The 15,000-nt window shown below is 44.1% G+C and overlaps 2 protein-coding genes and 1 pseudogene across 3 annotated transcripts in view; 2 read left to right on the plus strand and 1 right to left on the minus strand.

The window, feature by feature from the left end:
- The window catches only part of LOC129376977 (IQ motif and SEC7 domain-containing protein 2-like), an 86,233-nt pseudogene extending 82,341 nt beyond the window's left edge, over positions 1-3,892 (plus strand).
- Positions 3,893-10,086: 6,194 nt separating this feature from the next.
- On the plus strand, positions 10,087-13,331 carry LOC129377025 (ER membrane protein complex subunit 3-like). 2 transcript variants are annotated; one of them, XM_055056756.1, is made up of 9 exons: positions 10,087-10,227; positions 10,749-10,941; positions 11,007-11,064; positions 11,699-11,792; positions 11,876-11,980; positions 12,060-12,141; positions 12,218-12,297; positions 12,480-12,562; positions 12,637-13,331. In XM_055056756.1, the coding sequence occupies exons 2-9, from the start codon at positions 10,787-10,789 to the stop codon at positions 12,754-12,756; spliced, it is 777 nt and encodes a 258-aa protein (XP_054912731.1). In that variant the 5' UTR covers positions 10,087-10,227; positions 10,749-10,786; the 3' UTR covers positions 12,757-13,331. The 2 variants fall into 2 exon arrangements, with proteins under 2 accessions (XP_054912731.1, XP_054912730.1); XM_055056755.1 differs by having other exon boundaries at positions 10,088-10,227; positions 10,752-10,941.
- Positions 13,332-13,440: 109 nt separating this feature from the next.
- Positions 13,441-15,000, minus strand: part of LOC129377024 (ubiquitin carboxyl-terminal hydrolase 11-like) — a 14,912-nt gene continuing 13,352 nt past the window's right edge. The window contains 1 exon segment of the mRNA XM_055056753.1: positions 13,441-14,214. Within this exon segment, the coding sequence (XP_054912728.1) occupies positions 14,062-14,214 (153 nt within the window). The 3' untranslated portion in view covers positions 13,441-14,061.

The following is a 15,000-nucleotide window of genomic DNA, read 5'->3' on the forward strand; positions in this document are numbered from 1 at the left end:
AAATGTCTCTTTGGAGGCGAAACATGAAGACGTGACATGATGACGCAGCAGTTCTGGAGGATTTCTTGGTTTCTCACAGTGACTCACAGTGAACCTGCATCTGTGTTGTTATGCAACGTTACACTTCAGTGATGAAACGATGCTCCGGGGCGCTGGCTCCACCTGCTGGACAGCAGCAGGAGCTGCAGCGCAGCTTCTGATGCCAAACTTCCTCTTGGGTTATTCTTGATTTAAAATCTATAACAGCCTATAAGGGCCAGAAAAGGAGATTATTTTAAATATGCAAATTAATCTTTAGATTTTTAATTGCTTTTTGTGCAGCAGTTCTCATAAAATTATAATTTAATTCTCCTATTTTTGGATTATTGCAACTTTATTCATGAATGATGTGACTGTTTGAATTTTTCTATGATTGTTGCGACTTTATTCTCTTATTTTGACTCTTCTCACATTAGCTCGTTTTTATTCCTGGATTATTATGACTCTTTCATTTCAACCTTATTCTATTATTTTTTTACTTTATTCTAGGAATATTAGGACTTCAATAGTGTATAGCTTAAACTGGTGATAACAATACCAGTTTAAATACGCTGCTGTAAAAATCTGACCAATTCAAATTAGAAAAGCTCTAATAATGAATATCTGTTCATTTTTACATTAAATTACAGATTTATATTTCCTAAATATCATGAAGTTGCTCAGTGAAGAAGCTAAAATATCAAATTTTATTGTGTTTTAGTAAAACCCTAAAATTCCTGAATGAGCTTCTCTTTGTTCTCCGAAAATCATTTTTATGTTTCATATCTAAAATTCAGCATCATGAATAAAATCTGGACTTCAAAGCTGAAGTTAGCATTTTTCAGCTTAGCTTAGCATAGATGCTAATGAAGGGAAACGTCCAGATGAAAAGTCACTGCTGAGCAGCTCAGTGCGAACGTCTGCTCAGCACTTCCTGTTTCCTGTGCTAAAGTTTAATTCCTGGATTCTGATTGGATGACAGGGAAGCGCGGTCGGAGGAACAGTGTGGGCTCATTGGACAGTACCATTGAAGTAAGTCTGGCGGGTCCGCTGCGAGCATGCTGCACCGCCGTCACGCTGCCGTCGCATGCCTCACTGCCTGCCTCACTGCCTGCCTCACTGCCTGCCTCACTGCCTGCGGGGTCAAAGGTCGTCCTGATGTGTTTGTGGAGTTTTGTAAATGTTTGCTGCATGTGAAGCTGCTTTTTTTCTTCAACAAACTGGAGTTGGAATGAAGGAAATATTGAAATATTTGTTGTCATCCTTCAGGCTGCAGCTCAATATGCTGCAGCTCAACATGCTGCAGCTCAATATGCTGCAGCTCAACATGCTGCAGCTCGACATGCTGCAGCTCAATATGCTGCAGCTCAACATGCTGCAGCTCAACATGCTGCAGCTCAACATGCTGCAGCTCAAGAAACATAAACATCCATCTGCTTGTTGGGAAGCAGAAAATATTCACTGAACTTGTAGGAATACAGATTTCCGGATATTAATGAGAAGCTTAAAGAGGTGAAAATCCCAGACTGTCAGAAATTGAGCTGCTGTCGTTCAGTTTGGAGGATTTCGGTTTTCAGGCTGCAGTGAGTTGAGCCGTTTGTTCCTGGATTTATTTTTCACTGCAGACTCAAATGTCTCTTCTGAAACACGGTGGATCATCGGTCTACCGCCCTCTTGGGGTTCAGCCAATCAGCACCAAGGAAAATGAATTCCTTCCTTGATTGGCTCTCCTGCTGACAGCAGCGTTTCTCCTTCATGTTCCAGATTCCTCAGCTGCATTTCTGTTACTTATTCCCTACAAAAACCCAGAACTTCACTTTTTATAGTGGGTTTCAGGACTTTTAAACAACGTTTCTATGGCAGCCAGGTCGACTCTATTCTCTTATTTTCTTGCTTTGCATGATTTTATTTGAACTTTGCTGTTTTTAGTGTAGAAAATGGAGCTCAGTCATAATCTGAAGTGCTAATCTCCTTTATTCTGAGTTTTATAAAACGATGATCCTGCTGATGAAGTTTGGATTCTTACCTGAATGGATTATCCAAACATCCCAGATTTATCCAAACGTTCCATGTTTTGTCTGAAAGGGAAAAATTCTGCCTTGTTTGGGATTTTATGCTCAAGTTTCTGAACAATTATGACGAGGAAGGAAAATGAAACAAGTTTCAGATATTTTTACTAATAAAACTGGGGAAGGCGAGTCGCTGGGGAAACTATTTATTACTTTCTAGAGCTGCAACCAACCATTATTTTAATAATCAATAGATTATTCTGATGATTAATTGGATAAAAACTATTTAAGGCTTTTGATAGAACATTAAAAATCAATCAAAAGTCCTTTTTAAGTCAGGAAATAAACATTTTATTGGATCAAAGCTTTTCTTGAGTAAATCTGAATCTGGTTTTTGGCTGAATTCAGAAACGATGCGATAAATCTGCGCCGCAGACGCTACGGCGGCCATTTTAACTCCTTTTCTTCACAAAATACCTGAAGCTCCGTGAGGCGAAACAGCAGGATGTTGGTCTGACCAATGAGAAGTCTTCTTCTGATTTTGTTCTTCTTCTGCTCTTCCTGTCCTCAGGGTTCCATTATTAGCAGCCCGAGGCCTCACCAGCAGCGCCCCCTGCAGGGCGTCAGTCTGTCCTACAGCCCCATGATGGTGCCCTCGTCCCCAGCAGCCTACCGGCCGCACCGCCCTACTCAGAGCCCCGGTACAGGGGTGGGGGGTGGGCCGGGGCTCTGTCACAACCAGGGGGGGTCACCACGTCTCCTCTCGCGAGCGGGGGCGGGGCTGGGCCCGGCGGCGCGATGGCGGCGGGCGGCGGCCAGATCCCCGGAGGCCGAATGGGGAACTTCTTCGGCAGTCGAAGAGGCAAAGTTCCTGGTCCCCTGACGATGATGTCACCGCCTCCTCAGGGTCCACCGAGTCCTCTGATGATTTCGTCCCCCCTCACTACCCCGCCCCCGCGCCGCCCATCGCCCTCCCATCCTCCCCTTCCCCATGCCCCTCCCCTTCACCCAACCTCGGCCAGTCGGACTCGGCCGGGGCTGGAGGGGGCGGCGGCCCGGGAGGGGGGCCGTCCAAGCTCCAGGTGTTGCACGCCCAGTATTGCCACGGCAACAGTGGAGGAGGCGGAGTCAGTGGGCACCCGCCGCAGCAGACGCCGCCGCCGCCGCCCTACCATCACCACCACCGCTACCACATGCAGAGCGTGCCGCAGCACCACGCGCTGACGCACCGCTTCTCCGCGCCGCTGCGGCACAGCTGCACCCCGCCCCACAGCCAGCTGCATCAGAGGCTGCAGCAAGGCTCCGCCCACCCGCGCTACAACATGGTGTCCGGCTTCACCACGCCACCGCCGCTGTCCCCCCACTCGCCCGTCACGCCCACTACGCCGCACGGACTCTACCACCGGCCAGGGGGCGGAGCCAAGCTGCCCCTCACCATCTCGCACTCCCAGCCCCACCCGCACGCTCACACACACACACACAACCACACCGTGCACACACACTCCCCGCTCAGTCCCTCCCCCTCCGCGACAGGCTCCACCCACTTCATCTTCTCCACGCCGCCGCCCCAGACGCCCTCGGCGCGCCTCGTCACCCAGACGCCGCCGCAGCCCTACGCCCCCCAGTACCCGCCGCTGTCGTCCATCCCGCCGCCCCCTCCGCACTCCCCGCTGCCTCCCCCGTCGGGCGCCCCGCTCTCCCCGCTCCCCCGGGGGTGGGGCAAGGGGGCGGCCCCAAAGCGAAGCCCGTCAGCCGCATCAGCACGGTCGTGTGAAGACGCAGAAATCGAGGACGGTGGCGCGCAACCCCACAGTGAGCCGCCAGGGGGCGATATTGAGAGTGAGCACAAGAGGGAGGAGGGGAAGAAGAGTGGGAGGGCAGATCCAGTTGTATCAAAATGGCCGCCTGATAAGGAGGAGAGCGGTGAGAGCGGGAAAGAGGAAGCTGCTCAGCCTGTGCTATTTCCACATCGACTTTCCTGGCAGGTAGAGAGCCGGAGGGAAAAACTACCACTTAGGTCTGGTGACGCCCCCACCTTCCCTTCATGCCGCCCTGCGTGGTGAGCCGGGACTCAGTTGGACATGTTTGTAGTTCTTCACTACTTCAGAGTGTTCGTCTCATGTTGTGAGTACCTTTTTTCACATTTCTGTGTCTGTAGTGGACAAGCGGTTGAGGGACCAGTGAGGAAGGGAACAGTGCCTGAAAACGTAATATGAGAGTCGACGCTCCGAGTTAAAGGGACAGTACCGTGTCCAAAAGTACCAGTAGTTTCACTCCATGTTGTTCAGCACAAAAACCAACACGAAACTTTGTTTTGACATATTTACAAGCCATTACGGGCAGAAGCAGAGGTTTAGCATTAATATGGTGGCGTTTGTGTCTTAGACAGGCATGCATGACCTGTGCAATAGCTAACAGTTATCAGTGTGTTTATGGTTCATATCCAATATGCAGGGATAGATTTGTTGTGATGTGAAGCGCCAATCCAGCGAAGTGAAGACTCGACTCATAAACTTCCTAAAACCTTTGAAATAAGCCATCAAAACAAATCTACAGGTGTCTTTGTTTTTGTTCTGCAAAAACTACTAAAAGCCTTTAGTGTTTGTGGATTACAGGGTTTCAGCAGGGGGCGCTATACTGTTGTTTTGGAATGGGACTTTTCCAGGTTTTCTCACTTATTCCTGTAAATTTGAGGATTTATTTCTACTAAATCTGTGAATGCTCTCCTCATTTCTCAAGTATCCCAGTATATATGAAAGTGTACGCCTGAATTTTCAGAAATAATAATATCTGTCATTTGTATTTGATGCTCCTTGATGTGTTTGTGACCCTCAACGTTGCCAGAGAAGGAGATTAAGATGAAAGATGCCAAACTGGGGGATTTTTGTTGTTTTCTGCCAATGAGGACGGTGGAGCTGCTCTACCTGAAATACAAACAGGATGTTTTTATTTTTGATTTTTTACAGTGCAGCTTTCTGTATCTTTAGCAGCAGCAGCAGCAATGTCAATGGAACTGGGTGGGAAAATAAAACTAAAAAAGGAAGTTTGATAAAAATCAGAAGCAGGGTACAGCTTTCAGAAGTTTGTGTTTATCTGAAATCACCAGTAGGGGCGTCAATATGTCTTCAATGGTCCCATAATGAGGCGTTTATGAGAATCCTCCATGGTTGGTAACAAACAAGGCAGGCCTTTCTTGTTGCTAATTTGGCTAATTTTAGCTTTTGCACTAATGTTTGCATACTGAATTCAGAAAGTCAGTATTAGTTAATATGCTAATGATAACCCACATTCAGATGGTAGCACTTAGGCTAACATTAGCATTTTTGTTCATTTTAGTGTATACAATGCTCTTTGCACACTGAATGCAGTTTGTTAACGTACTGTTATCTCCCATGCTAATGTTAGCATGTTAGCTAAGCATTTTAGTTCATTTTAGCTCATACAATGCTCTTTGCACACTGAGTGGAGAATGTTAATTTCTCCCAAGCTAATGTTAGTATGTAAGCTAACATTAGCATTCTAGCTTATTTTAGTGTACACACTGTTCTTTGCACATTAAATGGTGTATGCTATTGTAGGTCAACATGCTACTGATAACCCCTGTGCAAATGTTAGCATTGAGGCTAATATTAGCATTTTAGCTAACTGAATTATGAAAATGCTTTTGTTTTAAATTTTATGTTTGACATTTTTTACTTCATTTTTTTGTTTCCTTCTTGTTTTAATCATTCACAAAAAATTGTGACACAACTAACTTAGAAGCTTTTATCCAAAGTTACCCCCTGGTGGGGCCAAAGGTTTCAGTGCAATGATGAACTTTAACATTAATCGCTACATCCAATGAAAGGTCAGAGAAGTTCAGAGTTCGGCCTTTGACATGCTGCATCCACCATCGTTTCTGGAAAACTAAAAACATCAGGTTGGAGATTATTTTAATAGGGTTCCTAAGCCAAACATGTTATTCTAAAATAAGTGACCCAAACGTTCAGTTAGAGTTCAGTTATGACATCATTTCCATAACTGGAGGTAGACAGGTCAGAGGTGAAACGTCCTTAAGAAGGTAGAGAAATTTCCATCTATTGAAGCACTTCGGAGGATTGTAAGAAAAGTTGAAGGTTTTTATATTAATGGGGTCATTTAGTCATGCAGCTACGTCTCTTTTTTTGTTTATTTATGGCTTCTTATGTTACAGGACTGGCATGCAGTAAAATATTGATGCTGACAATGTTTTCACTAAAGATCCTTAAATGATGTCAGAGTTTTTGGTTTCAGATGCAAGTTTATGTATTTCCCACCCAGTACCAACTACTTTTGTGTTTTTAAGCAGCAAAATGAGACTTTCTGTTGAGGGTGAGTGATGTTTTATCTGCCGCTTGGTTTCAAAACAGAGCATAAGGTGCCTTCAGACATAAGGATGGTACATTAATCAATAATCACGGGACTCATCATCCGAGACAAACCACCTAAAGAAAAGACGATTCCAAATCTGAGTTTCCTCCGCGTTGGTTGGCGAAGTCCATCTCGAACAGAAATACGAAGCCATTTTCTGGATTTTTAAGAAACAACATGGACCGAGCCTTCAGTCACCCTCATCATCCAACAAAGACACAGAAAGGACCTAAAACTTGGACCTAAAGTCTCTGGAAGGACAACTCATCGGACTGGAGAGTAAATCAAGTCCCACGTCTCACATGAAGTGGAAATCTCTTTAATGAACTCTGTTTTAGATGTTATTTTTGTACTTTGAGTTTAAAACCACTGTCCCAGTGTTTTTCTGTTTTTAATCAACGTTCTTGGATGTGGGAAACTAACGATTGCTGGAAGAAAGTTCTTCCCTCTTTGCTCTGGTTTGTTTGACCAGCGTCTCACTGCTGGATGTTGGGAAACATTGGCACATTATTTCAGTTTCTCTGCAATCACCTGAAACCACCTGTAGATATCAAACTGTACAGTGTGTTCTTGTTTCAGTGGGGCCAACAGCATCAATCTGTAACCGACGTTCAGAATTGCTTGAATGACAAACCTGTGCTCGAAACACCAAACGGTTTCCTGGTTCTCCTCTGGAAAAAGCCAAAACAAAGAAACAATTCAATCTGAAGAACCTCTTTGACGTTTCAGAGCAAGCTTCTGATCTCAGTATTGTTGTGTGACGAGCTTTTAATAACCTGAAGTTCTCCTTGGGCTGCTTTGTATTTCTTAGCATTTTTGATTTTGTTATGTGCTTACAATGTGATTTCTGATTTGGGTTTATGATCTCAAATCCGTTTTTTAACTTTTAACACGTTTACAACAACAACAGTAATCTGTGACTGACATGCAGGTTTCTGACATGCTTGTCGTGTTGCTTCAACACCAAACCAGAAATAATCCTTCCTTCCTCCGGACCGTTGGATTTACACAGGCATCTACAGAAACACCTGTTTCCTTTATGGGGGCCTTAGAGAAACCATTTCAACCGAAACAAAAAGAGGTTTTCATTCCACACTGGATCACGCCTACCTCGAGGGAACCCGGCTCGTTCTGTTTCAGGAGAAACCGACACATCCACGCCTGTTTCTGCGTGACTCTAAACTCCAAATCCTCCAGAAAACAACATTCGGTTTCAGATCAGATCCATTCTGGTGCCACCAGGAGAAACCATCCTGCCGTCGCCAGTGTTTATTGGTAAATGTATTTGGACCTCTGTTCCTCTAACCAGGAGCTTTGGTGAAAAGCTTCTCCATCCTCACGGCTCTGCCAGCTCTCATCAGGTCAGAATCCAGATTAAAATGACAAATTTGACAGAAACAAAAACAAAGTTCTGAAGCAGGGCTGAAAACTGAATCCAGTGGTTATCAGAACCTTCAGCACCAGAACCTCACAAGGTTCTTTCTTAAACTCTTAGGGTTTGGAGAAACTTGTCTTTACAACTGAACAGTTTTATTCTCCATGTTTGACTTTCTCCAAACATCTCCAGATGTTCCAGGAGACTTTGGTTTCATTCAGCTGCAGCTTTGCAGACCGACGGCGTCTTGAGGATGAGGTTTGAGGTTGAGGTTTGAGGTTGAGGTTTAGGTTTGAGGTTGAGGTTTGAGTTTGAGGTTGAGGTTTGAGGTTGAGGTTTGAGGTTTGAGGTTGTCCTAACTTGTTGAGTATTTTTATAATTATCCCATCAAGAAGTTCAACCTTTAACCTGTTTAGCAGTGGTGAGAACCACCAACTAAAATGTTAGCTGCACTAACCTTATAAAGCTAACTAATCATAAACATTGCTTTCACCAATGCACAATAGCAACAGGGTATTTATCAAAAGCTAATGCTAAAGCACTAAACTCCACCATGTTGATAGCACTGGTGGGCACTGATAAATAATTAGCTACAGCACTAACCATAAACGTTAGCTTTAGCAATGCTAAAGCTCTGTGGCAGAAGCTACTTAGCGTTAGCTACTTAGCATTAGCATCTGCAGTGGATGTTTTTCCTCCCTGGTTCTGCATTTTGATTGAATTATTGTCAAATATGATATTTTTTGTATGATTGATCTCTTTATTTGAAGCAGTTGCTTCCCATGAGGTAATAAATGAATCCAAACACACAAAGTCCTCAGGAGATTGAGTTTAGAGACATGCAGAAGCTGTTTTTAATGCTCCTTTAATCACTTATTTTAGCTGTTCCTTATTTTGTGCCCAGGCCTGCTCTCCACTATCAGTTTGCATGTGGTATTTATTCCAGTATCTGCACTGAATGAGCTGTACTATAAACATGAATGTACATAAGTTGTTAAATGAACTTTAGCTCTCGTCGGCTGCGTTTCATCGGGAAGAGAAAGTCTGAGTTCATTTATCTTTTTTATTTCCTAGAAGCAGATCCGGTCTGACCGCTGCAGGAAAGACAGGGAACTTTAAAAATAAACTAAAACAGCCGATCAGATCTGCTTCCAATGAAAGCTCAGACTCTTCTGCGTCCCACGTGAAGACGGCCGCTTGTTTGTGTGTGGATACAGGGACGGGTGAACGGCGGTGCGGCCCGTTTGGAGCCGATCACTTCATGGAGAAAAATCATTTCTTGTTTATAATGTAGAGCAAAAAGAGAAACTGCAATAGTCCTTGTAAAATTGTACGAGTAAAGTGTCAAATATGTGTCCAACAGAGACGACATTATTTTAAAAATTATGTTTGGAAGATTTTAGCTGTGTACATAAATATATATTACTTGTACTTTGTTTTTGAAATGTCAGAAATATGAACAAAGTGGAAATATTTATTGCTCTGAAATTATAAAAATCTGTTCATGTGTATGGAAACTTTTTCTCTTTGTGTCGTCATTTTTTAACATTTCAATCACAACTTTTATTATATTCAGTTTAGCTTCATTTATAGTCATTAATCATTCTTAATGTGACATTATCATTACTAATTCATTTTCCTCTTGTTTTCAATTTCATGGCTTCATTAGTAACAATTATAATCTAATTTTAATCAGTTTTTCTTTTTTCTATTTTATGCGTTTTTTACATTGAAATTTTGAAACTTTTTCATCTTACACTGATTTATTTTAAACTCTCCTTTGTGTTTTTGCACAGAGTCACAAGCAAAGAGAACGAAGAGGAAACATTTCACTAGAAAAAAGACTGATGTTTTTTTAAAGTGACAGCAATGTAAAATAAATAAATAAATACAATTAATGAAAAAAATCATAAATAACAGAAACTGATTAGTGAAACTGATTAATAAGATGGAATGTATAGACAGTGATAATTAGTCAGACTGAAATCAAATAAGTTAGTAACATTGCTCATTTCTGGCTCTAATATTTCGCAAATAAACTATTTAATCAAGCTTTTCATTTAGTTATTGCCAATTTAGGCAACAAATCAGAATGAAATCTGCGCAAATCACACGTTCTGAATTTTAATGTTTTGGGTTTTTAAGTTAACGTATAATTTTTATGTCAGTAAATAACTGAAAGGTGTTTATATCATTGTTTATGACAACGATTAGTCAAATTTTATAGAACGTAAAGATTTAGCGCTTCTTTTGCCCAATGTAAGTGGCACGCTAAAGAGAAAACGACACACACAAGATGGCGGACTCACTGGCGTGCAGTTCTTATCTGCTACGCTACGACGCCAGTATGACGGCGTTTCCGTTTAAACCGGATGTGGATGATTTCCAGACGCAGCGGAGCACGTTATTGGAGTCTGGAGAAAGTTGGTGAATAAGGTGAGTGTTCGGAGTTTGTCTGGAGTTTGTTTGGAGTTTCTGCGCTGGTTTAAACCGAGCTAGCAGGCGAGCTAGCCGCGCTAGCTTCGAGGTTGTTTTGAAACTTCAGCAGTTGGAGGAACTGACGTCACCTGCAGCTGATGGTTCTGATGACTGGAACTGAAAAATGGCCTCAATAAAGCGGAAAATTGCGGCGAAGTTAATTTATAGAGTCAGACTCCTCTAAATGTAAAGATTATTTACACCTGCGAATACTTTCCAATATAAAACCATGAAGAAACCGGTGGAGATCTCACTTCTGTAGAGATGGTAATTCAGACTACTGCATCAAAATATAACAATAGAAAGTTTAATGGAAGGAAAAAGTTTGGTGTGAAATTTACCAGATGGAGTCAGAGCTGTATGGAGCTAAATTATGGCCATAAAATGTACTAAATAATCTTTGGTTTTCATGGAAACATCTGAATAATTATACAAACCAGGAAGTAGCAGATGAACGAGTGAAAGTGTTTTCACCCCAGCAGCCTCCTCCCTTGCTGCTCCTTCCGGATCAGAACCGATGGCCGGCCCGGAGCTCCTGCTGGACTCCAGCATCAGGATGTGGGTCGTCCTGCCCATCGTCTTCATCACCTTCTTCGTCGGCGTCCTGCGGCACTACGTGAGCCAGCTGATGAGCAGCGACAGGAAACTGGACCCGGAGCAGGTGTCTGACAGGTGAGAGTCCGGACGGCCCAGTTCTGTTTGGACCGGAACCACCGGTTCTGACGCTCTGTCTCCAGCCAGGTGTTGCTGCGCAGCCGCATCCTCCGGGAGAACGGGAAGTACATCCCCCGACAGGTAAACAGATCGCCTCACTTCCTGCCTGCTGGACCGCCTCTGGTTCTGGTTCCGGTTCTGGTTGGGTTCAGCGAGTGACACCATCTAGTGGTGAAAGGCATAAAGCTCAAGTTCTTGAAAAACAACAGATTCACTCTGGGATACAAATTAGTTTTTGTTTAAATATTTTAGTTCTGTTAGTTGGGATGTAAAACCAGAACCAACCGGGTCAGAACCCGACATCAGAGGACACAGACCTCTCAGGTTCAGGTTCTGCATCCTCAGAACCAAACACAGAGAAGCAGTATTCAGCTTCATGCAACACAAATCTGGAGCAAACTTCCTGGACTGAAATGATCAATAACCTTTAAACGTGATATTGACTTTGTGTTTCTATGATGTAACATTAACATAATAGATTTATGACACTTTAGACCGTCGGTTCCGATCCGCTCGTTCTGATCGGACCGTCGGTTCCGATCCGCTTGTTCTGATCGGACCGTCGGTTCCGATCCGATCGGACCGTCGGTTCCGATCCGATCGTTCTGATCGGACCGTCGGTTCCGATCCGATTGGACCGTTGGTTCCGATCCGATTGGACCGTCGGTTCCGATCCGATCATTCTGATCGGACCGTCGGTTCTGATCCGTTTCAGTCGTTCTTCATGAGGAAGCATTACTTTAACGATGCAGAGACCGGTTTCTTCAAGCGGGTCAAGAGGAAGGTCGTTCCTAAGAACCCCATGACAGGTGAGTCGCCTTGTTGGGCCTCTCCCGACCCGGTTCTGTTGCTGCGTCCCGCCCCGGTTCTGCTGACCCGGTTCTGTTTGCAGACACCAGCATGCTGACGGACATGATGAAGGGAAACCTGACCAACGTACTGCCCATGATTCTGATCGGAGGATGGATCAACTGGGCCTTCTCCGGCTTCGTCATCAGTGAGTTTCCTCCTCCTGGTGGTTCTGACCCGGTTCTGACCCGTAGCCAGGATTAAAACCAGAACCGTCTGTTTTCCAGCCAAAGTGCCGTTCCCGCTGACGCTGCGGTTCAAACCGATGCTGCAGCGAGGAATCGACCTGCTGTCGCTGGACGCCTCCTGGTGAGAACCCGACCCAACAGAACCGGACCTTCCCGATTCTGTTCCCGGTTCTGTTCAGCTTCTGTTTGATGTGCAGGGTGAGCTCGGCCTCCTGGTACTTCCTGAATGTGTTCGGCCTGAGGAGCATGTACTCGCTGATCCTGGGCCAGGACAACGGTGAGTTCTGGTTCTGGTTCTGGTTCTGGTTCTGGTTTAGCATGTGGAAAAAATAGAAACGGGAAAAGGAAATGTTTGGTTTTTGTTCGATGAAATATTTTATGTATTTTCCCTGAAACCAGTTTTTCCTGATTGATGATGCGTCAGAATGAAGCTCTCTGATTGGTCCGTTTCCTCCACAGCTGCTGACCAATCACGGATCATGCAGGACCAGATGACCGGCGCTGCCATGGCGATGCCACCTGACCCCAACAAGGCTTTTAAGGTGAGGTAGATCAGAGCTTTGGGTGGTGTGGTTCGGTTCTGCGTAACGCTCCGACCCGGTTTGACCCGTTTCAGAGCGAGTGGGAGGCGCTGGAGGTGGTGAACCACCAGTGGGCGCTGGAGAGGGTGGAGGAGGAGCTCATGGCCAGAGACCTGAACTTTGGAGGAATCTTCAGCGCCAATGACCGGTTCTGATCCGGACCCGACCCGGTCCTCTGGACAGAATCGGATGGTTCCCACTGTGGCCTGTTGAGGTTCTGATAAGCGGGTCTCTGGTGCTCCTGAAGGTCTGAAACAGACCGGAACCTTCAGGAAACCCGGAGAACCACTGATCCGGACCAGCTTCACTGAGCCCTGAGGTTCTGGAACGAAACCCAACAGAACCTTCAGATAGTTCTAAATGTTCGGTTTCAGATTCTGTTTTGCACGTTCTGGATTAAATCTGGAGCCTGGTTCTGGTTCCATCAGAAAATACAATCCTGTAAATTCATTCAAAAAGGAAAGTCGTGTGGAAGGAAAACGTGTGGGAGGCCGTACAGAAAAAACCACCAAGCGATGTGATCAGTGATGATCTGGGCCTCCACTGGGTTTTCTGAAGGCCGTACCGGAACCTGGTCCAGTTACCATGGTGACAATGGTCTGGAAAGGCCACCAGACAGGCCTGACCTTTAACCCCAGAGTAAGTAGAGACCAGACCGTGACCCAGATTTCTGGATAAAAATATTTTTTGGTTTTCTTTGAACAAAAAATAAAAACTTGAAATGTTTTAATTTGATTTCTTTTTTACCTTTTAAAGAAAACAGAATTTTAATTCAAATTGACGTTAATTTCTCGGCGCTTCTTCTATAAATTCCCTCTGAATGAGTTGGAAACGTCGCCCTCTGGTGGTGATAATCCTTTAATTCATAGCAAAAGATTAGAAGTACAATAAAATAATTTCCTCTGATATTTGACAGGAAGACAAATAAAGAAATGGGCTCAGCGTTCCTGGCTGCTCCACCCACCACTGATACCGTTCATCTCACCTCACTTACAAAAATACTGTACACCCGTCCGCCGGATCAATACCACGTTATAAAGCTCATCTATAAATATGAAAATAAATCCAGTCACCAGCCAATCATCTAGAGAATTCATTACAAATAAATATCTGGAGAAAGCTAAATATACAAACAGATATTTAAAATCCCTGACAGCGTCGATAGAAATAATCGGCCCGGCTTCTGCTCACCAGAACCGGGCGACTTCTTCCGAAAATCAAGTGAAATTTACAGAAAATCATGAAACGTTTTATTCCAGGAGAAAAACGGGCTGAACTCGTCCAGCTGGCAGTAAACAGGCTTTCAGTGGAATGTTGGTGTTTTATTAAAGAGAAATAAACTCGCTTTCAGAGCTTCGGGCCGTTTCCTCCTTCTGAACCCGCGGGTCCAGACGGGTTTGGGTCCAAATCAAGCAGAATCAACCTGAGTGTCCAGAGTCAAAGAAAGAAAATCGAGACGTTCAGTCCGTTTCCATGGAGCCACAGGAAGGGGCGGCGCCCGTCTCTGTGATGTCATTGGCAGGTTGGGAGGCGGAGCTAATGGAGGGGGCGGGCAGAGTGGGCTTCCTGATCTTATCTTGTCGGTGGTAGAACAAAACGTAGGCAGCATTAGTCTGCGGGACAAAACAGGAGAAACTTCATCACCTTTGACCCCAACAGACAGAACAATCACTGGAGGTGGACAATAAATCAATAACAAATATCTACAGTATCAATAGATGTGAACTGTTCACTTGTTACCTAGCAACAACTTGTTGAGTAACTGGCGCAACAGCAGTTTCAGGTTTCGCCTCAAAACCGCTTAGAAATAATGATTAAAAAAAAAAAGTAAAAACTGGAAATGTCAAATACAAGGTTTGGTAATAGATCAGATATTTAAAACAAAAAACTAATCAATAATAATAATCAATAGACTGATATGAAGCGATCCCAGTACGTTTTCCGGCTGCTTCGGGTTTTTGTCACGTTAAAAATGACGATGGAAACAGAAAAATCCTGAATAATTCCATAAAAATGTTTTTACATTTTGTTTTTTTTTTTAAACAGTTAATGATGGAAACATTTACTGAATAAGACCCGACAGCCAACACTGCCACCTACTGGTCCTGCGATGTCTCGCCATGCCAACTTTGACCCTGCACTTCCTGTTACAGCCGCGCCGCACGTCAACATCTGATGACTTTACACTTAAACATATCCATCTGTTTACAAAATAAAAGCATTCAGTCCAAAGTGTTTTCATATTAGATTTAACCGATTCGTTTTTCATTCTGGAACCAGTAAATGTTTCAAATTAATTAAAGTCTTGCATCAATTCTGCCTTAAAACCAGTTCAGAACTTGTTTGGATAAAATAACAGCTAAGATCCCAGTTCAGCAGGTTAGGAAGTGATGTCACTT

This window comes from Poeciliopsis prolifica, unplaced genomic scaffold (assembly GCF_027474105.1).
Source record: "Poeciliopsis prolifica strain line A6 unplaced genomic scaffold, Auburn_PproV2 SCAFFOLD046, whole genome shotgun sequence".
NCBI classification, from domain to species: Eukaryota; Metazoa; Chordata; class Actinopteri; order Cyprinodontiformes; family Poeciliidae; genus Poeciliopsis; species Poeciliopsis prolifica.